General features: G+C 35.1%; 1 protein-coding gene across 1 annotated transcript; it reads right to left on the reverse strand.

Moving 5' to 3' along the window:
* Window positions 1-13,077: 13,077 nt before the first annotated feature.
* Window positions 13,078-14,540, reverse strand: LOC138138977 (anionic trypsin-2-like). Its single transcript, XM_069059128.1, has one exon. It carries the CDS (start codon window positions 14,188-14,190, stop codon window positions 13,318-13,320), a length of 873 nt encoding a protein of 290 aa, XP_068915229.1. The 5' UTR covers window positions 14,191-14,540; the 3' UTR covers window positions 13,078-13,317.
* Window positions 14,541-22,664: the final 8,124 nt, after the last annotated feature.

Here is a 22,664-nt window from a genome sequence, read left to right on the forward strand (position 1 = left end):
TAAATGAAAGCCTATTCAATAAAGCAAGTTGGTAGATCAATCATATAATCTGGAAAATAAACAGATAAGCTAGGTATAATCTGTTTCAAAATCAAAAATCCACCACCTGTTGAATTATGTTGGCAGAAAAAAAGAAATCCCTAGAATAAGTTTCATTTTTCTGGGTTGGTCCAACCAAGCCAAAATTTGACCTTCAGTGTGTCACAAATATCAAATTATAAAAATGCCTCGAAAAACAAGGAATCTTTTAACCGCTAAATTAAAGCGAGCGTTCATTAAGTGCTTCGAAAAATTTAAAAAACACGATGAACTACGACCAAAACGACTGTCAAGAGTTTTATTTCATAGCCCCACGTTTTTTTGACACTTTCAAACACACTAAAAACAAAAATTGGCGACGTTGTCGGTTGTATTTTCGAGGTAGAATGCAGTGTTGGTGGATTTTTGATTTTGAAACAAATTATAGGTACTATTATCTATTCACTTTGATTGTGATCGCAACGAAAAAAATAGTAGGCGCTGTTTAGCTGTGTGCTGCATACGTTTTACACTAAATATTTGTGTGGTGTGAACATGATGTGAAAATGTCAGAATTGAAAAAACTTGACAATGGTAGTAAGGCAATGATTTCAATGCATTTATCAAAAAACTAAAAACGTCTGTCCGATTCTGTGATCACATCTATTGAAAAGTGAGGTTATATCCAGGTACAGATCATTCAATGTCAAAATTTTAAAATCACCTCATGCAATTCTTAATATGTATAAATGAAGAACGAAGGAAATGGTCATTTGGCAGTAAGACAAACGCGAAAAATGTCTGGGGATTACTAAAAGTAATCAGACCTTTCAATTAATTGCATTGATTAATATAAATATTTTCAGATAAAAATTAATCAGACAGAAAGAAACATGAAGTTTAGAAAAGTGTTTTATAGGAGATGAAAAGGCAGAAGGCATCAAACTACAGTACTTACTAGCCAAAATGTATAACAAAAAGCACAAATAGAGTTAACTTTATTGGCGATGTTCGTCTTTGTGAGTTGTTTTTCGTTGGCTTCAATAAAATGTCTCAAAAGAATATTAATATAAAATTTGTTACACAGTCTGTGACTGGTTTACAAATCTATGAGGGGCATGGTGACCAACTCAATAGACCGGGACCAATGGCTTAACGTAACTTCCGAATCACGAGACAGAATATAGCTTTTTTTTTTATTATTTTAAATTTCGCCCTGGGTCGGAATCGAACCCGCGACCCTCGCGTCCCTGAGCCGAAACGGACTCCCTTAGGCTATATTCTGCCTAATATGTTGATAAGCACTGCACTATTACTTGATAGTAATATCCGTAATAGTGTATGTACTCCGGCAAAATTGCCGTGCCGCCGGGTGGAGGTGGGATAGTTTTAATATTAACCGTTTGTTCTCAATTTTGAGAAGACGACGTGGCTTGTCCTTTTTGAATTCTGAAATTTCGTACCAATTTTATAGATACGCGCACCAAGTCTACGTCGAAAAACGTTTGCGCAAGTCGTTCTGTCTTCTGCGAGCGTGACGTTTCTGCCAAAATGGCGCCTCCAAGAGTTGCCAACTGCGACTGGATTTAGTGTTATCTAAAATTCCCTATCAATAACCTAGCAATTGAAAAGTTACTACGGACTGGTCACCATCAAAATGAATAGATATTATGTACAACTTCTGTTTATATCAAATTTTCGAACAAACGTCAAATCTTCAAATGCGATGACAAGTTAATTAAACAAATAACCCAGCCTACTATTCAATTCTCAAAATTTTCGTTTTAATCAGGAATATAACCATCTTTTTTTGACTTTTTTCAACGAAGTTGTGCCGGTAGGGAAAAAAATTGTATTCAAACCTTGTTAAGAAAGTGCCCTTGTAGACCTTGGGCCCTTACAAACCTCGCCTACGGCTCGGTTTATAATCTTTGCCTGCGGTCTGCAAGAAAGCACTTTCTTACCTTGGTTAAAATATACTATTATAAAGTGTTCGATAGGTAAACTTTCAGTGGCGTAGGTCTACTTATCTGGGGAGTACATCTAGTTTATTTTTAAAAAAGTTTACCGTTGTCGAATTCATTATTTCTGTTGATAGTCCATTCCAGTGATCAAAGACTCTGTTAGGTAAAAAGTTTTCACGAATTTTCGTTTTAAAGTCTTTTTTCAACCTCCAATTATGTCCTCTCAACCTTTCAGCTCGATTTAAAGTAAAAATCGGAGACAAATCAAAATTGAAGAATCCTCTAATTGCACGAAACGTGACAATTAGGTCGCCCCTGAGTCGTCTATCCTCAAACGTGCTCAGTCCAGATTGTTCAAGTCTCTCTTCGTATGAGGGTCTCATAGCACCATAGGAAAGACGTGTACAAGGTAATCGAGGTTTCAAAGCTAATGCCCTTAAATGTCTTTCTTAGAAGAAATAAAGTGGTATTACACTTTTTGCACACTCTTGAAATATGTACTGACCAGGTCAGATTTTGTGTGATCGTTATACCAAGGTCGACATGTGATTCAACGTGCGAAAGATCAATATTACCTATAATATATGACATGTGAGGGTTATTTTTTCCTAGGTGTAAAACTACGCACTTGTTCAAATTTAGAGGAAGAGATCAGTCTACACTGTACTTGTATATTTTTTCAAGGTCCTGCTGTAAAACGTGACGATAGGTTATTGAAAAGAAGTGGTTCAAGCACCGAGCCCTGCGGAACACCACTAGTTACAGGAAGAGATTGAGAGAACTCGTTCCCAACACGCACAAAGAATTTTCTATCCTTCAGAAAATCAGCTATCCATAACTTGATATTTCCCTTGACACCAATTTGATCTAGTTTATATAAAAGTTTTTTATGTGAGACACGATCAAAAGCTTTGGCGAAGTCTAAATACACCACATCAACAGGAACACCTTCGTCTATAGATCTGGTCCAAGAATTAACACATGAAAGTAAATTTGTAAGGACCGAACGACCTCTTATGAAACCATGTTGCTGACTAGGAAGAATGTTCCGTTCCACTACATATTTGGATAGATCTTCACTGATAATAGTTTCCATTACTTTGCAAACCACTGAGGTTAAACTGATGGGTCTATAATTTTCTGCACAGAATTTGTCTCCTTTTTTAAAAATGGGCGTTACTGAAGCAATTTTCCAGGCAGACGGAAGTATGTGGTTTTCAAAAGATGTCTGCATGATAAGTCGTAGCGGCTGGCACAGATACTCGACATAATTTTTTAATAGTAATGTTGTTATACCGTCTGGTTGATTTTAAACTACAGATGCAGTTTTTAATTTTTTCCTCAGTAAATTGTACATTCTCTATGACACTCGAGATTTGCGGAAGCATAACTTCAGGCTGACTATTCACCCGATACCCATGAGGGTCAGTTGTAAACACCCCGGCAGAGTATTTTGCAAAAATATTCGCTGTTTTGTTATCATCAAAACATAGCGATCCATCATCGTTGCGTAACTGCGGCACTGAAACCTTAGTATTCAATGACCGTCTGATGTATTTGTAAATTTTTTTGGGATCGGTAGAAAGATTTTCTTCGTATGCTTGCCTTGCCTTATGTAGACTCGCCGAAACGGTATTGGAAAAGTGTCGGTGTATGTCGTAGTCCTGCTGCGCGTGTGATTTTTTAAACTTGTTCCATAACCGTCTTTTATGCTTGATTAATTGTAGGAGATCATCGTTAATCCAGGGCTTTGATGAGTTAAACGTAGTATATTTCGTATGGGTGTGTGTCGTTCTTAATCCCTGTATTTAAGAATATAATAAACTTTTTCCACATTTCGTTTGGATCATCGCTTGAGAAGAAGTCGCTGGTCCATTGCACTGATTCCAAATCGTTTTTTAATTTATTGTAATTAACACGTTTCACTAGTTTAGTTACTTTTTTGGGAATTTCGGATACTAATAGTTGGATTGTTGACAGCAGGGTTATATGGTCAGATTTACCAATAGGTGAAAGATAATCGACTTGACTTATTAATGCGGGATCATAAGAAAACTAAAAATAATGAAATAAAATGTTTGGATAATTGTTTCTTTGTTTTTCTTTAATAAATAAAACCATAATAAACAACAAAAGCAAGCATATCTTTTAGATATAGCTGTTCCAAATTCACACAATATAACACAGACATATAATACAAAAATTAATAAATATTTACAACTATCCGTTGCTATGAGAAATCTTTGGTGTTTAGAAAAAAATTCGATTTTACCATTTATAATTTCAGCAACAGGAATAGTACCGCAATCTCTTTTTAAAAATTTAAAAATTTTGGACTTAGAGAACACATTGGTGGTTGAAATTCAAAAAGGTATATTATTATACTCATGTCACATCGTGAGGAAATTCCTTAACATTGACACAGAACATAAAACACAAAAAAGTCAAAATGTGGAGGCGAGACGCCGGTAATTATGTTGATAAGCACTGCACTTTACATGATAGTATTATCCGTAATAGTGTATGTACTCCGGCAAAATTGCCGTGCCGCCGGGTGGAGGTGGGATACGAAAATATAAATAGGTAAATAAAAACAAAAAAATATGTCCGTATGCAACTAATTATACATTCCATTGCAATAATCAAGGAGTAGGCAATAATTGAGGAATATGCAACTTATTATACATCTAGTTCGGCCCTACGTTAGCGCGTCGCTGAAATTTGAATAGATCTAGACAGTCTTACTATGTTTAATTGTCTGTGGTTTCAACAAAATGATAGGCAGCTGAATGTGAGCTGAATTATCAGCATAGTTTTTAATATTTAAGTAGTCTGTTGAGGACCAGTCTATCGTTGGTAGGTTAAAGTCGCCTGCAATGAATAAATTAGCATCAATTGCTGACAATTCGGATAGTTTATGAAATAGTATCATATCATCTTGCAGCAGGGCCCTAGAGGGTGGTCTATATACGCAGGCGATTGTAAAAGACAGTGTAGAGGAAGCGAGTTCAAGTATCGTAACCTCAGAAGTAACGTGCGATCAATTAAAAAAAAATCGAGTTACTTGGATTGTGGTATTCTGATGCTTTGATTGGTTCAAACCACCATTTTCGCCTACTCTGATTTTTTTTTACGGTACTACATCGAAACGTTATGGGTTTAGGCACAGTATAATAACCAGTAGCGACAGACAGCTTGATTTGCGAACGTGACCCTTATTGACTTTTACTACCCAAACCGTCACTTCTCAAACAGCGTGTGATATGAATAGGCAACTCCTTATACATACAAATTCAGACATCTTTTAGAAAACAGAAAGTTTTAGTGGAATTTACATTTATTAATCAGAGAATTCATAGTGATTCAGGGCTACCACCACAAATTTCAAACGAATTCAAACCATTCTCAAGGACTTTACTACCCAAACCATCATTTAGACGTGTTCATAACGACCCAATGCTTTTCTTATGGACCTGTCATTTCGTGTCGCTACTGGTTATACTGTGGTTTAGGTTTGAACTCATTTACAATGTTGGTTTCTATGTACGGTCGGTGGACAAATAAAACTGGGACACTTAAAATTTAATCTATGTAAATCAGACATTGAATTGTCAATATATTTGTCAGTGTCAATATAATATGTCAGACCAAAGTTAACCTATTTGTGATAAAACCGTAATTAAACGATGCAAATTTGTAAATTTTGACTTCTGTGATTGTTATTTTTGTCCCAGTTTTATTTGTCCATCGACTGTACCTATATGGATGAACCGCCACCAGCTCTTCCATCACTGCGGTCAGTGCGATAAAGGGTGTACCCGTCTAAGTTTACTAAGGAGTCGGGAATGCTATTGCTGACTGCTGAGAAATGTTTCAGTTATTAATAAAAAAGCCGGTTTGTGAAGTTGAACGAATAGTATTAAATCATCAATCTTTGCCATTAACGAAGCTAGGTTTGTGTACATTAGGGACCATTCTACTACTGCAGTTTCTACTTTTTTGACTCGATAATAGAAGGAATTCCTTTCACATATTAAAATGGTTATGTTATCTTCCCCATTATCACGTCTAAGTTGCAATTCGGTACGTAAATTCTTTAGGTATTCCAGTTGTTTCGGGGTCTTGTCATCTGAGATTGAGATTGAACGAGGCAGGTCAGAGTTAATAAGCTTATTTTTGTTTCTCAGTACTTCCTTAGCGATCAGATCATTAGATAAACTGACTTTAAGAGGACGCGTGTTAGATGAGTTTGGTTTGCCGATACAAATAATTTTCTGGGGAATGGCTTCCGGAGTAATAGCGCTGATAATTTTTTGGATCTCAGCTGCGTCTTTGGTTTGACGTTGTTCAGCGGTGCCGCTCGATTCCGGAACACCGTAGATAATTACATTTTTAGCACGTATTATTCGTTCGACGGCCTCACTTGTGACTTCTTCAAATTGAAGAGACGATAGGTTCACATTTTGCAACTCACTAATTTTTTGTTCTATTTTTTGCTCTATGCTAGCAATAATATCTCTTTTAAAAATGTCTGTAACAATTCATGGATGCTCAATGTTTGTTCAGCTTTGGACATGCATTTGCTGCAGTAAATTTTTACATTACGGATCTTTTTTCTTGTTATGCGGTCCTCGGATGTGAGACCTGTGCAAGATACATGTAAACAATTATTGCATCCGTCGCAGTTTATTGAAGGAAAACCACCAATAGGCTTGTCGCAGTTAGCGCAAGCGCTCATTTTGACCTTTGCAGCGGGAGAGCTCCCAAAAAATCAACTGATAGGAATAATCAAATCACCTTACCTTGCTTGTCGATACTGAACCCGAACCACGTGGGAAAAAAAAGAAAGAAAAACAACCTTACGCCAGACTGATATTTCAAAACGGCCGTTACACCACCCTGGAGCACGAATCAACTTTATCTCTCTATTACAAGGTCAAAAATTTTTCGCCACTATTAACCACTTGAAATCGCTTATTTAAACGAGACGATAGCCGCACACTCCGCACACCTATACATACGTTATACTCTTGATTGATCTTGATTCATTTGTAATCTTCTGTATTTTCTGCCCAATCTCATTAATTTTTTTTTTGCGTCATCACCACAAGAACCCAAAGTCTCAATAGCAATAGGTACGAAATGGTAATTATTATAAGTCTCCGCTACGTTACGTATGTCGATTTTTTTGCATTTTCTCGTAGGCGAGCAGCTTCTTCAGCTTTTTTTGAAGATAATTCAATATATAATTTAGCCAATGTATCCGTGCATGTTACATCCCATAAAAGAGGTTTGCCACATAACCAGGGAATTAAAGTTATACCGTCTGGTCTTTTGTTGTCTTTTCGATAGTATCCATTTGGTTCTCGTATCGACGGAATTTCAGGAGATGTTGGAGCTCTTTTGACAAGGTCATTGATCATTTCATGACGTGCTCTTCTTCCTGCACTTCTGTAGCATGATAGACCATGATGGCCCAATCTAACGACAATTTAGCCGCATATACATGGGTGGGGAACACACATAGGAATACCAACTCGTAAACAAATTGAAATTCTGAAACATTGATTATCTAAAAGAGTACCTAAATTTGTAGAAGGGAGTGCATGCAGCCAAGCTCCAGATTCTTTTTCTTGAAGAGCTAATAATCGGGCTTGGTCTTTGTCTGTAGACATTCTATCTAATAATATTTTATGACCAATATTGTGAATTTTTTCATCCCAAATTTTTTGATCATAAGCCGTTGGAATTTCCAAAGGTTTCATGCTAGTAATTAAACTCCAATTTAAAATTGCTTTTCACTAGCTGAATCATTTAGTTGCGAAATTGAATTTGGAAGTATAAGTGACGATAGTTGATTAGAAGAGTTCCAAGATCCAAGAAATGCCGGATAACATAGTTTGTTTACATCTCTAAGACCAAATCCTCCTAGCTTTATCGGTAAAGTAGCTTGAATCCAACTGTAATCATTTTCCAAATTCACGTTACAAATTTTTGAAACAGATTGCCGTAGGACATTGTCATATTGTTTTAGTTCCAGTTTGGAACGCCAGCAAGGTGTACATCTAAGTAGGTGATTCATTTTGGGTATAGAAAATGCTCTTTGCATTAGATAAAAAGCCATATGTGATGGTAAAAGACACATGCGAGTGGTCATGTTATCTAATTCAGAAGTGCGTTTCTCTAATGCTTTTGATAGCCCTGTGTCATATAAAGGACAACCTAGTATATATGTATTCTCTTGTTTTAAAAGCTTAATTCCAGGTGCAATGAAGTTGAATTGTTCCAATATTTTATTTCTCTCTTCTGTATCATTAAATGTCACTGCTAGTTCACATTTGGAGAAATTAAGCTCTAAACCTATGTCTTTTGATCTACTTATAATAGATTCCAAATCTTGAAATACATTTTCTTGATCAGAAATTAATGTACCATCATCCATATACCAAATGTTGAGCTCAGAACAGAGGGAATTTATCATAGATTGAATACCAAGACAAAACAAAGGAGGTCCTAACGGATCACCTTGTGGGACACCTCGTTGGGAAAGGATAACTGTAGAACCATAGTAGAGATTAGAAGGTTTCTGATAACATTGATTTAAAAAATTATAGAATTCTGGAATTTCTTCATTAACTTTCTTCAAAATTGTTTCTCTGTCTAGCATATTGAAGGCATTCAAGAAATCAATTTTTAAAAGTACTTTTGTTGACTGATGAGGATATTGTAAATATCGTCTAGCAGAATGTATAGCGGCTTCTATTCCTCCTTTTGTTCCAAATCCAAGCTGATGAGGTCTAAACTTTGATCCTAGCTTATCAGCTATCCTTCGACAAACAATTTTGGATATTAATCTTCTAATGGTAGAACCTACAGCGATTGGTCGTATCTTTCTTTTTTAAGGCACAAAGATTTGCACCATATAATATTGGACATATTGATGAAGGTACTTCACCATTCAATAATAACGTTCCTAAATTCGTTAAGGATGTAGTTAAATTCACTTTATTCTGGCCTAATGCATCAGATGTTAAATCTTTAAGATGTTGAGGTCGGATGGCATCTAATCCACCAGCAGAACCATTTGGGAACGACGCTATAGCTTTTGTTACTTCTAGACTAGTTACAGAAGATATATTATTTTTTGTTGAAAAACTGTTGTTGAGTTATATTTTCTTGGTGGTGGATGTTTCTTCTGTAATGCTTGTATCGTGGCTTCATTTCTTGGAGCAATCATATCTTGTGAAGTCAACATATTTAAAGCACCACGTATATCCCCATCTGATAATTTTGTTTGAGCCTTTTGACATAGTTGACTGTCATTTTCTTTAAACTTTTTGGTAATTTTTCTCTGTTTTTTGTCGACAAAATTTTCCATAATGTGGTTGTATATCTCATTAAAATCTGCTTGTTTGATAATCTTCCAGGCGTTAAGGTTTTTTTTACGAAGGTTGTTAGGCTTTTTGATTTATTTTTCTTTTGTGGTAGTTGCAAAACAACATAAGTAAACAAAAATAGTTTATACCATTTTACATCAGTATTTTTTTCTACAATATCATTAATAACATTTGTCAGTTCATTGGAAACTAAAGGACGAGCTGCTTTTGGAACTCTCTTGAGTACAGGAATTTTAGATTTTAAATTGGATAAATAATTTTCTTGAAAGACATTGGTATATATTTTTTCTTCTGAATTCTGTGATTGTTTCTTGAAAGGCAACGTTTCTTTAATTTGATGAATTTTCGAACAATGAATCTTCAAACCTTGACAAGTCTTGAAAGATTTCCAGCAAAATTCACATCATCAACATTTGCAGGAATTTTTTTTTATTCTCTGACGAAGGACCTGCTTCATCAATATCTTTCTTGGTAATATCAAAGCAGTTTATTTTTTTGCGGGATCTTCCACTGTTTGGATATTTTGGGTTTAAATTGTCTTCAGAAGATGAAGATGAAAGATTTATGACTGACATATAGTTAGTTGACGTATTGTTAATATGCCCAGAAAATCCAAAATTTTGTCTATGTACGCCATAGAAACAAATATGCAATTTGCATAGAATCCGAGCTTTACTGGTGACAAACAAAACATATCGTAACCGTAAGGCAGCGAATTCCTTGTAACAGTTGCATATGGCTCTATTTCTCGCTAAGTGATGGATGTTTTTTCGTTTCATAATCAATTTTGGTTTCTGGCGGCATATTTAATTGGACTCAATTCATAGTAACCAACCTTAAACATTCAAAATTACTTTTGAAAATTTTAGTTACACACAACATGAAAAACGTTATTTCCCTAAAAGTTCGAATTCTAGGGAGTATTTTTTTTTTTGACACGAGAGCAGTTAGAGTTAAAAGCAGCTGATGACGCTTATTTTGCGGAGCTTTCGAAATAATTTTTTCTTGAAGGAATGCGGCAACTCGTTTTTACGGCTGTGTATCGTGCGATCGAAAATAAAAAAAATCGAAATGGCCTTGATTCTGTTGGCAGCACGTAAAAATTTAATTCAAATTACAATAGTAATTGTCATTCCGGACTTTCAAGGCACTTATCGACAACTTGCCTTGATTAATTTATTTTTCCCTACCTGTGTTCAAAAACAGGCCTGGCACAATTCCCGAATTAATGCAAGTAATTACTGATAACTGCAATTTAATTGATGTCCCCAGTCCCGACTTTGCGAAGGTCAAAAGCGAAGAGAGTAACATTATGTTTGGAAACTGAAGGCAGACATTTCGAACATTTACTCTAGTTCGTAAATACGATTGGAGCTCCTTCCTCATGATTCTTTTACAACCGACAAGTCACACCTTTATGAAAATCAAGATTTCAACGTTCTCAAAATCACTAACCTAACTTTTAAGACTGACATCTGATAATTGAAATTTTAACGAATTTCCAACTGAAATTCTTGGTCACAGCTCACTCTATTTTTTTCCGATCATACAGTATAATGGTATACTCCATGTCACTTCTAGATAAACGAGTCAAGATTTCTGCTGCTTCGTTATTCTCGCTCTTACTAATTACTGTTTCATTTATAGCGGATTCACCAGAAAATATTTGGACTGCATGTTTTGATATCTCTAGTTTATGGACCACAATGACAATTGTCTTTTATTGGTGCTATTGTAATGTGCCATAAATACGAATATTTTTAGTGAAATAACTGTCCTCCTAGTTAGTAAACGTCAATTTTTAACTGTTGGAATTGAAACGACCACAATAAAGATAACTCTTTTTACTGCTATATAGACTGTCCGATCGGATAGATACAATGCCCGTTGTGCTCGCACTAAATCAAGTGAAGAGTTGACACTATTAATGTAATTTTCTTTTTTTATTATTTATTAAAAATTAAAATAAATTGAGCTAATACGACTTTCTTAGGAGATTTGGCTTCCAAACACAGGTTATTAAAATTGAATTATAGAATGAGGTCAAAGATATTTCAAGAAATATTTGTTTCTGCATTCACTTAAAATTGTTCAAGGAACAAAGCCTTGCTATCAAAACGATATAAAACATTTTTACTGTTCTAACATCCATTTTAATTTTGTGTCGAGTAATTTTACTACTGTGGCATATATTTTTTCTTATAAGAAATCTAATAACAAATGTTTTTATTACATTTACAGCTGAGACAATTCTCGATATAATATTTAACATTTAAAACACGGATCGTGTGAAAGTATGGTATTAACATTAAAATGCTGTACTTTTGCTCACCGGTAACAACTGCATACATTATCGTCCGTCATTGTTCGCGAATCTTAAGCTAAGTTTCCACCTGCAAAGATTACTGGCGTTGGGGATATACTCTTGTTTGATAACTATTTACGGTTGGCTTCAAAAAAAAAAACGGGAACTGTCAGAAAAAGTTCTGTCAGATTTTATCAAATTTTTATAGTTTGAAACGGCCTTTTGGAATTTAGGTTAAAAACTGCACTTAAGTGTCAAAAATACTGTCAAACAGACACAAATTGACATAAATTAACAAATTAAATTTTCAGTTCACATTAGGTCAAATTTCATTTCCCGTTTTTTTTTTTGAAGCCAACTGTACATATCAACTAATCGGTCAGATATATTAAAAATTGTTGAAAACAGCACTAAAGAACCACGTTTAGACTGTCTTTCTTTTTTCCTAGATTTTGTTTCGGCAACGCCATGAACACAGAACAACTCCCTATGAATTAGTTTACCCCCTTACCTGTTAACTTCCAGTCTTGCAAGTTTCTGCGCAATTCGAATTATTTTTGCAATTTACAAATTCTGTAAATGAATCTGTCCACATGCTTTTCGTTGGCATCATACGGAGAACATTTCAAGCAAAATTAAACAAAATTATCACAAATAATGTGGTTAAAACATAACCTAAAAATTTGACGTCGCTAATGTAATAAACGTACAACTCCTGTCTTGCTCGAATCACACATGCTAAAGCGAGATGCATAGTGGGACACGCTTAATACAATACGTACAAGAATTCAATAGTTTGTTTACATTATGTTGAAAAGAGATAGCAATATGGCAGTTGTTCTGCTTTTTAATTGATACATCGGACTATAATTAAAAAATGGACTTCATACAAATTTACTGGCACCGATATTAGTATCAGCGTGTGTAATTCTATGGTTGTATGGTTTCAATTAGTCCTAAACTGTTATAGGATTGCGTCAATTGGTTTAGTTCACATCAACACTGATATCGTCATTAGAGCCCCAGAAAATCTTTAAAAAAAGAAGCGTCAATTTCTGACGATTACTCTTCAAGTTTTGATCAGCTCCTATTTTCACCTCCTTTTCATCACCTGATGAATTAATGGCTAATAAATTTAGCGATTTCTGCCTCGAGTTTCCGCTTGATTTGGCTGAACTTGGTCTAACAAAAGTCATTGGTGCTCTAAAAAATACACCAGCTTCTTATATTACTGGGATAATGATTCGTAGCGCTAGTTGGGTGGCGCCAGTTGAATTGACGTGTTTCTAGTGAAACGAGACTGGCGCCAGTTTCTTTGCATGCGTAAACCCCCTTCGATTAAATAAATAATAACGCTTTTGAATTAAATCCATTTTAAAATTAAATTAACGACAACAATTCATACATTTTATTTTTTGTTTTAGTTGACATAACTATTAAAATGGTATAAATCGGTTTAACAGCTACGGCCTATACTACAGAGTAAATAAATGTAAATCTTAGGAACAATGTGCTACTCTTGTGGTACTAAAACATGTATCATAAATGACTAGCGTTACTTCGAAACGACATGCACTGTAATAAAATATAAATGGTTCAGTACAGCAAGGCAATTAAAATCACAAATTGGCATTTAAAAATTATAATCGACTCCCAGTTGTTTAGCGCAGTCTCTTATCCAGGGTAAAAAGCTTGCAACCCTGGTATACACCCCGGGTCTGTCTTTCTTGGCACACCCGTCTCCCCATGACACGATTCCCGTCAATTCATGCCTGCCATTTCTTTCACAGACCAACGGTCCACCAGAATCTCCCCCACAAGCGTCAATTCCTCCTCTCAAGTGTCCCGCGCACAACATAGAATCCAGTATGGGTTGTTGTCTTCCCCCGTAAATCCCGTCTTTCCGGCAAGTCTCCAGAGACAGCAACGGAACCGCGGCCGATCTCAAGACCGGTGATAGTCTGTCAGGAGTCTTCGGATCGCTGGCCCCCCATCCGGACACCTCGCACCAAGTGCCGGGGGGAGGCGATTCGTAAGCGAAACAAGCCGGTTTTACCAAAATATTGAACTCAATTCCGGGTGCGGCCAGCAAAAGCACAGCGATGTCGTGACTGTACGGTCCTAGTTTGCGAAAGTCCGGGTGTTGAATGGCCCGCTCCACGCGAACCACCTGCTCGTAGGGGGCCGTCCCGGGAGGGCCGTGGGCCCCCGCGATCACCACGAGGCCCTCCATCCAGCAGTGAGCGGCGGTGAGGACGAGTCGGCGGGATATGAGGGCGCCCCCGCACTGGTGCTCTTCGCCGAGGCGCAGCTCGACCTGCCAGGGAACGGCGCCGTAGGGCGGCTCCTCGCCGCCGACGACGCGCGGCTCCCGGTCGGGCGTCCAGGAGATGGCGCGGCGGCCGCACGCGTCCGCCGGGAATTTGGGGAAGCCCCCGCTGCGCGCCGCCAGGAAGGCCAGCGCCGGAGAGGCGCAAATGAGGACGACGGTAGCCGCTAGCAACATCGCGCACGTTATGGGGATCCGGTTCGGAGTCTGCGGTTTTATGCGTCGCGCACCCACTACCGAAAATTAAAACGGTGATGTCTTGGCGATTACGGCGGCGGAAAGTTCTGGGAAGGTGCACTTGCACATCCGTAGAAAAACTGGGCCGCCGACCCCTCGATTGTTGTTGACATTATGTCATAGGGTCCCGCACACGATGTCTTTTTAATTGCGCAGTGGCCCACATCGATGCCATGTCACCTTGGCCGCGACGCTCCGGAGCACTTTCCCCTGTGACACACTTCCGACGTGTGGACTATTGAAAGCGAAACGCGATGGTGATCTTCTGGTAGGGTCACCGCCGAAACACACGCCGCACGTTAAGGATCGAAAGTTATATATCTTCGGTCTCCACCGGCACTTCCTGCTTTTCTTTCCTTTCCCCAATTCTCTCACATTAACACCGATTCGATCACATCTAGCACAACCCATTTCGCCCACGTCCAAAACGAGAGCTTATTAAAATTTTTATTATTTTTTTTTTGGCTTGTAATCGGGCCTCTGTGAATTCTTAACGCGAAACTATTTCCAGCGAAAGAGACAAGAGGCGGGAACGTTATTGTGATCCGCCCGATCGCACCTCAAATTGTTTCGTCGAAATCGATTCAGAATATTTGTTGACGTGGAATGCGACAACATCAAAGAAGTTTTACAAAACTGGGCGGTCATCTTAGGAAACGCTACAAGAAAACTGTTCCCAAATTAATCCCGAATTAACACATTTATTGGAAACTTGCAGTTTTGGCGAGTTTGCTAAATTGAAGTTAAACCTTATAAAAGTAACACGTCACGGCTTTGGCTGTCATTTTCAACAAAACGAGCTTCTGTACGACAGCTGTAAGGGTGAAAAACGAAACACGTACTTTAGGTAGTTACCTGCTCTCGGGATTTTAGCGAATTGGTTTATAATCACAGAATTTCATCTTGGTTTTAATAATCTTACACAAATTAGTACAAGAAGCATCAGCGCCACGTGTAATGAGAAGTACTAGAAGCACACATCACTTATCATATCATGTAGATTGGTTAGAGTAAATTCAAGAACTTACTTAGAAATATCATTTTGATCTTTTTTGACTAAAATCAGTAATATGTAGGAGTTCTATGACGCTGCAGCGTTCTAACAACTCAGCTTTTTCTTTGTTAAAGCTCTTCAGTGTTTCCATTTACATATCTCAATTCAGGGCGACCGTTGATCTCCACTATCGTGTTTTAGAAGAGACAAATTGATATATTCAGTGGTGTAACTAAAAAATTGTCCCCAATGCAAAATGTAAAAAGCCCCCTGGGATAAGTAAACGAAGAAAATAAACAAATTTGTTAACATATTTAACTTTCTTCTACTCTGTTATAATATTGACACTTTCATCAAAAAGGAAAAATACAAATTTTTTATATTATAAAAATTGAAACAATATTATATACAAGTGATTCACAGGTAATAATGACGCTAACAAAATATGTGATGCAACCAACAATACATGTCCCCATAGTTTTACAGTTTGTGTTTTTATTGATTACTCCACATAATGATTTTGATTAAGTTTGACATATGTAATGTTGGGAATGTTGACTATGTTGTGTAAAATTAACATATTTTTTAAATCCACATAATCGGTCCAAATGTAATGTTGGCTGCATCACAATTTTCGTTAGGTTCATTATTACTAGTGAATCACCTTGTATACGTATATGTGTTTTTAATAGAAAACTGACCATGAAAAATGTTCTGGTTTAATATATTTTTTTATATACAGGGTTATTAAAAAGGGTAAAAATGCAATCCAAAAGGCAATTCACAAAGCAATCTCGAAACCTTATTACATTATCCGGCATTATCATAATGATTGCGCATAAAACATAGATAGCTTTTAACGTCAGCCTAATGAATGTCAATTTATGACAGAAAAATACGTCTCTCAACAAAATATGATCTAATAACAATAATAAGCAATTAAAATCACAAAAGTAATGGGTAAGTAGGATCATATCGGTTCAGTCATCGTTCAGTCAGGTTATGTGAATAACCCTGTATAAATTTTAAACATAGGATAAAATAAATCTAAGGAATAAATGACAGTTACAAAAAAGTACCTGACAGTAGGTAAATAATTAGATTTTCAAAACATAATTTTTTAATAAAAATATAAATTTTTAACAATTGAGATTAATCTTTCGTAATTTGATATATGAAATATAATAGGTAATGATGAAATATAATAAAATTTTGTTCTGATTTAGTGTTAAATTAATACCAGTCAAGAGAAATTAGAAGAGGACAAATTGATTCATCCAATGGACATTTTTAAATTAGCATCAGAGTAAATGAAATGTGTTACATTTGAAACAAACCATATTTTATGGCAGATTAATGTAAGGGTAATTATCTTGATGACGTTTTTCTGTGTCAACTTATTGTGTGCGTGTTTTTGTGGTAATTGCTTTCTTAAAATTTGTCAAATTATAAGTTTAATTGTTTACCTAAATAAATATCTTTAACAACTTATCTAATTAATTATGTATGTCAGTCAATATGCTCCCAATGATATGTTCATTTTAATTACAGTATTATCAGGATTCGATTTTTACATTAGTAACAATCTAACTATTTGCAGTTAGACGTTAAAATTATTAAATATTAAAATGTTTGACAAAGCTTAATTTCAAGCAAGCGGACGAAGATTTTTTGGTAAGAGGTTATTATTGGAAAAAACTTTTATCTCACACACTACCACGTTCAATCAGAACGAGATTGTTACGTCACATATACAGAAATTTACACTTAGATACCCGTTTTTATAAGCATCAACTACCTAATAGCTATTTATTATACAAGTGTCTTATAAGGCAAATAAGTCACGATAGAAATGTTTAGCCACGAGAGCTTGCTCGAATTGGCTAATGTTTCTTGAGTGACTTAGGTATTTACTGTCAAGGCACGGGTGTAATACATAGTTTTATCCAACACCTCCTTCTGTAACAGTTCTTATTCATTTTGATGTTCAATAAACTGTTCAATTCTCTCTAAATTCATTAATTATAAAAACAGTTTAATTATGGGTGCATAAGTCCACTAGTGTTTTATAGACCTCATAAATATAATATATTCAAAATCGTCATTATTATGACTTCATAATAAACAGGTGTTGGATAAATAATATAAACTATGTTAGATATAAGTCTTGCAACAAGACAAAAACCAAGAGGAGACATTTGAGGAGACCCAGTTAATAAAAAGACTGACTTTACTTAGTTCTTAGTCATTTCAGAAGTCATTTCTAAAGTTGTTAGTTAAAAGGTGTCCTCCAGATACTAAAATTTTGTCATCTGGAAGCATCTTCTCACACGATTGCTGCCAAAGCGGAAGAAGATTCTTGCCGCACACTTTCCCTTTCTTTTTCTACATTTATACTTTTATTAAATTTCTAAGAGAGACCTTTTCTCAAATTTATTTTTAAGTCTGAACCACACTAAATGTCAATGACTTCCATTTGGAGGTTTCCTGAAACCTGCCACTTTCATAGAGTTAGTTATTTCCTTTCAAGGTTTTTAACTTGACACTTATTAGGTATATTCTTTTGAAAAGTCTGGATGGGATTATACGAGATATGTACCAGTTATTATTGTAACGTGCCATCGAATAAAAAAAATCGAGTTACCTGGATTGTGCTATTCTGATGCTTTGATTGGTTCAAATCACTATTTTCGCCTACTCTGATTTTTTTTTATTCGATCGCACGGTATTATGTATTGTAAAGTGTATTGAAGTAAAGGAAAGGGATAAAATGTTTGCAGACAAACAATTAACATCACGTTCCTTTTCTAGAGAAAATATTTGCTTTGCTACAGAAATTTTTGGGGTGAGTGGGTAGGTAATAAACATATAAAATTTATTTGAAACTTTCGGAAAGAACAGTTGGATATCAATTAATCAATATCGTTGACAACATTTAAATCTTAGATTTGTATTAATTTAAATTTGTGTATCATGTAAATGAAAAACATACTTGGACTTGTAGAATTTGTTGAAGAAGAAAAATCATAGCAGGGATAATGGATTTCGTCTGGGATTTTATGGCGATATTAAGAAAGTCGTGATAGATGACACTCTTTATATAATCTTTCATTGTCATTTTTTATGGTCCGTTACATTTTTTAGAATTTATAGTTTAAAAAAAATTGGAATCATCTCCGATTGTGTCAGTAGGTGAACGTACATAAATTAAGATCACTAAACCAGTTCCTACTATCTACTTAATTGTTTTAGATATGTAAAACAGTTAAAATTGTGTAACAACGTAAATTTGCATGAAACACACATAAACTTTCGATTAACACTTTCAGTTTTGCAATATTTTCACTGGAGAAGTTTTCATGATAAAAGTTTAACTCACAATGTTATATTTGTTTTGCCATTCGAAGAAATGTATATCTTACTTGGCTCCTTCCTGTTATGGGCCTTGGACGTTCAGTTAACTTGTATTGTAAATTCGGATCGTTACAATACGAAAAAAGTAAGCATATGAAGAGAAAGGCCAGTAAAGACATGGATTTTGTTTATCAGGGGACTTGCATTTTAATTTCAGTGTCTGCAGTGGTTTTCAATGGGATGGTTTGACTTAATCCGACTGGTAAGGTGACACTACAATCGGATCAAGACCTTTACAAAGAGTGAATAGGAAAAAAATGCGTTATACTCGTATTATAAAGTGAAACATCTAGAGTCTAGACGCTGTTGACCAATTTTATCGAAATCGAAAACAGAGTAGACCTGACTTGACACTGGAAGAGTTATAGTCCAATTTTTTTAAAAATCAATTGTCAATGTCAAAATTCCCTCAAAGACCAGGCTGTACCACCCTAAAACCTTTCGTTTCGGGATACCTCTATCGTAAAATCTCCCTAGATCAGGTTTGAGGTTATATCAGTAATTTTCAAATGTCAGAAAAGTTTCAGGTGTACCCAATTTTATAACAAAAGACAAGAAATAAAGACGATAATCACACTAAAAAGTGCAACTTAACATATACAGGAAAATGGGAATTTATTTAATGGGTTATATAAGCAGTTTACCTATTCATTTTCAGAATCTAACCCTCAATCGTCTTCCGAATATGATTCTGCGGAAGAGGGATGTCCTCAATTGGTAGATTTCCCATCAATTTTTTCCAGTCCTCTCTAATCAGTTCCTCGCAGTAACGAACCCATATATTAAAAGAAAATACCTCGAATATGATGTGTGCATCTTTACTGCAATTTAGCATGGTCGGTTTTTCTGTCTGCATTTCTTCACGTAATCTAATCATAGCCAATTTTTCTCGTTGTGTTAGATCCTTGTTTTCGGAAACTCATTTAACTTTGTATTTTTATTTAAATGTAATTGCGCCTTCAATAGCGCAAGCGCCTTTACATCAAAATGACTGACATACAGTTGACATTTTACGTTGCCAATCTAATAACTATCAAATAACCAGTGGCTTATATGTACCAACATGACAACACTTTGACAATTGATTTAAAAAAAATTGGACGTGCTTCTTGCACAAGAAAACGGAAGAAGAGCGTAGTCCCTGCGCAAGGAAAAGAGAGGATTAGCCGGTCTCCCGAGCAAGGATACGAGAAAAATAGCCTGGCTCCTGCGCAAGGATGATACCGTCGAAACCTACTAAGTAAGAAATACGACGTAAAAATATTAGAATCTATTTGTTGTGCTAAAAAAGTCTCGTCTGTCATGAAATGGAGAAAACTCCACTTCCTTCGATTTGTCTCAATTTTCTTCATCATCTTGTTGAAAGTGTCAACTCGAAATTCTTTTAATTATTTCTTAATCCGTGATTTGAGTTGTCGCACACTGTAAACTAATATTGATAGAATACTCATAGAATACTCCAGAAATCTTTGATAAGTCAAGCTTTTGGTTATAATTATAACCAGATTCTCAAATTGTTTTTAATAATTGTGTTTTTAATAACTGTACTATAAATAAATAATTACCTAACGTTAAAGTTTGTATTTTGGAATTAATCTTGCCCAAAATAACACGACCTAATTTTTAATATCTCATAAATTTCCCAATTTTCACTTAAACATTTCTGCTTTAGATAATTTTACTCGTTGATATTTGGGCATTTTTATTCAAAGGTTAAACCCTCCAGCTAAAGCTCTCGGGCCTAACCAGAATAAAAATGCCCAAATTCAACTCGTAAAATTGTCAAAGCAAAAAGTTTTCGTAAAATTGAAAAATTTATCCGATAAAAAAATTAGGTTTTATTGTTATTTTACCTCCGATTATTTTGATGGCACAAGAAGTAAAAGAAAAATTCTTTTTCCCAGGTAGGCGATCATTTTCAAGAACCAAACTGACACCCTGCTAATAAAAGTAAGATGACACTATTAAGAGTTAAATATTTCTCCCATACCATTCATTTATTTCTTGATTTAGAAAGATCGAAATAGTCTTGTTGCAAAATTCGCTCCCATTATTTCATCAACTTTCAAAATATATGTAATACGAGCAATTCACGAACATGTTTTTATAAGAAAATATGGTAAAATAAAAGACCCCAAGGTAAATACTAAAAAACTCATTTTGATTTACTCCCGTTTATTTTCAATTAATTATACGTATTCCAGTTTCGTGAATTTTTTAAAATTGCCAAGTTAATGAAACTTGGGATTTCAAATTTTTCCATGTCAGGTATGCTCATGAGAAATTACATTTTATTAAATTTAATGGTCGACGCTAAAAAAAAGTATATATGTACATAGAACGTCCTCTTAAAGAATATTTCAGAAATCTTTTATTTACAACGGGTCATTAAATTATTCAACGCGTCATTTTTTAAAAGAATGGTTCTTTATTACTGTTGTTTTTTAAACTTTTAGAAACTTTTATTTATTCGTCTGAAAAAATTGTTCAATTTGTGAAAATTTGTTAGTTTTTGTTTGATGAGCTGACAAACCAACAATAATAAAAATTCGTTTACTCCCGTAATTTCTTCAATTTTATTTGAAATTTTATTACTGTTTAACTATCAGAAATAAAAATAGCTACTTTGTTATAAATTGTCGTTTTCGATATACGTATGTAGGTATTTAGTATCCTTCTATTAATCTTTTCGTTGACTGACTTGACCTACGCAATTTCGGTCGTAAATTTTTTTAAAGATTCATTATTATTTAAGTTTCATTACTTTTTACAGACATTCTGTACCTATGTTTTACCTGTTTTACGAATGCTTCTTCAGTGTCGTGGCTACTATCTCTCCATCTTTGGGATATTCAATTTACTGATAGATATGATTGTATTTACATTTTTTTTGGGGACACGGAAAACCGGGCAGATGTGTCATTCAGTTGTCAAAATTTCTAAACCATACCTTAGCTACTCATAACCAAGTTGACAGTTTTTTGAAAATGTCAATTATAATGACGGTAAAGGTGCATTTAGATTGACACTTTTTGAAATGACAATAACAGACCGCTCAGGATTCCATGTCCCTCATTGTACCTTGTGGAACTTAAGCCACGCTATTAGACTGCTCTTAAAGTATCACTTATATTCGTAACTGACGTAGTTGTGTAGCATTACACTTCCTTTAGTTTATTTTTTATCATACGATAAATGTTCAGCAACTTTGTTTGATTAATGCTCGTTTTTGATGACCAGAAAAAACTAAAGTTAGTGTATTAAATATAGTGAAATTATTTTAATAAACAATTGTCAATGTCAAAATTAAGTAAAAAACCACTCTGAACCACCCCAAAATGTGCACATATGGACCTGCTGTATAACAATTTGACACCAAATCATAGTTAAGGTTATGTTCATTTCACTTCCCGGACCTGTTTTCCGCGAATTCATTTTCAAAACAAATTTAATGAGAAATCAGCGGAAATATTTTTCGAATTTGAAATAAAGTCTCGCTCGTCAGGGCGCATGCTCAGTTAGATTAAAAAATGTTGACACTCAGTGTGACTATACGTATTATCATGAAAATCACTATTTGGTTCATACCAACATGATAACGTTTTGACAATTGTTTATTAAAAAATTTCAATTATAGAGTTGGCTCCATCCTAGGGGCGTTTTTCGATTAATAATTGGCTGTACTTTTATTGTCAAAATTGTCACTATTTGTGTTTAAATAAAATTGTTAATTATCAAAATGTTTCTAGAATGTAAAATAAGTTATAAATATTATGTTAACTATTTAACATTTGTTTGCATTTACTTCACAAAGTCTGTGGGAACCAGGCTGCCAATGCAAATTTAACTCTCAAAAACTCCCCTAGGAAGTAGGAACCAAGATCGAGCCTACTTTCTCTCATATACCACTCTATTATACGTAGAAAAAACTAGTCCTACAAAAGTTGTTTCGTTTCTAGGGATTTCAAAGATGATTTGTTTTTAACCAAAACATAATAAAACCGTA

Source organism: Tenebrio molitor, chromosome 9 (genome assembly GCF_963966145.1).
Source record: "Tenebrio molitor chromosome 9, icTenMoli1.1, whole genome shotgun sequence".
In the NCBI taxonomy this organism is placed as follows: Eukaryota; Metazoa; Arthropoda; class Insecta; order Coleoptera; family Tenebrionidae; genus Tenebrio; species Tenebrio molitor.

Coding starts and splice junctions, on each gene's coding strand:
- LOC138138977 (XM_069059128.1), bottom strand. CDS start 14,190: ATGTTGCTAGCGGCTACCGTCGTCCTCATTTGCGCCTCTCCGGCGCTG.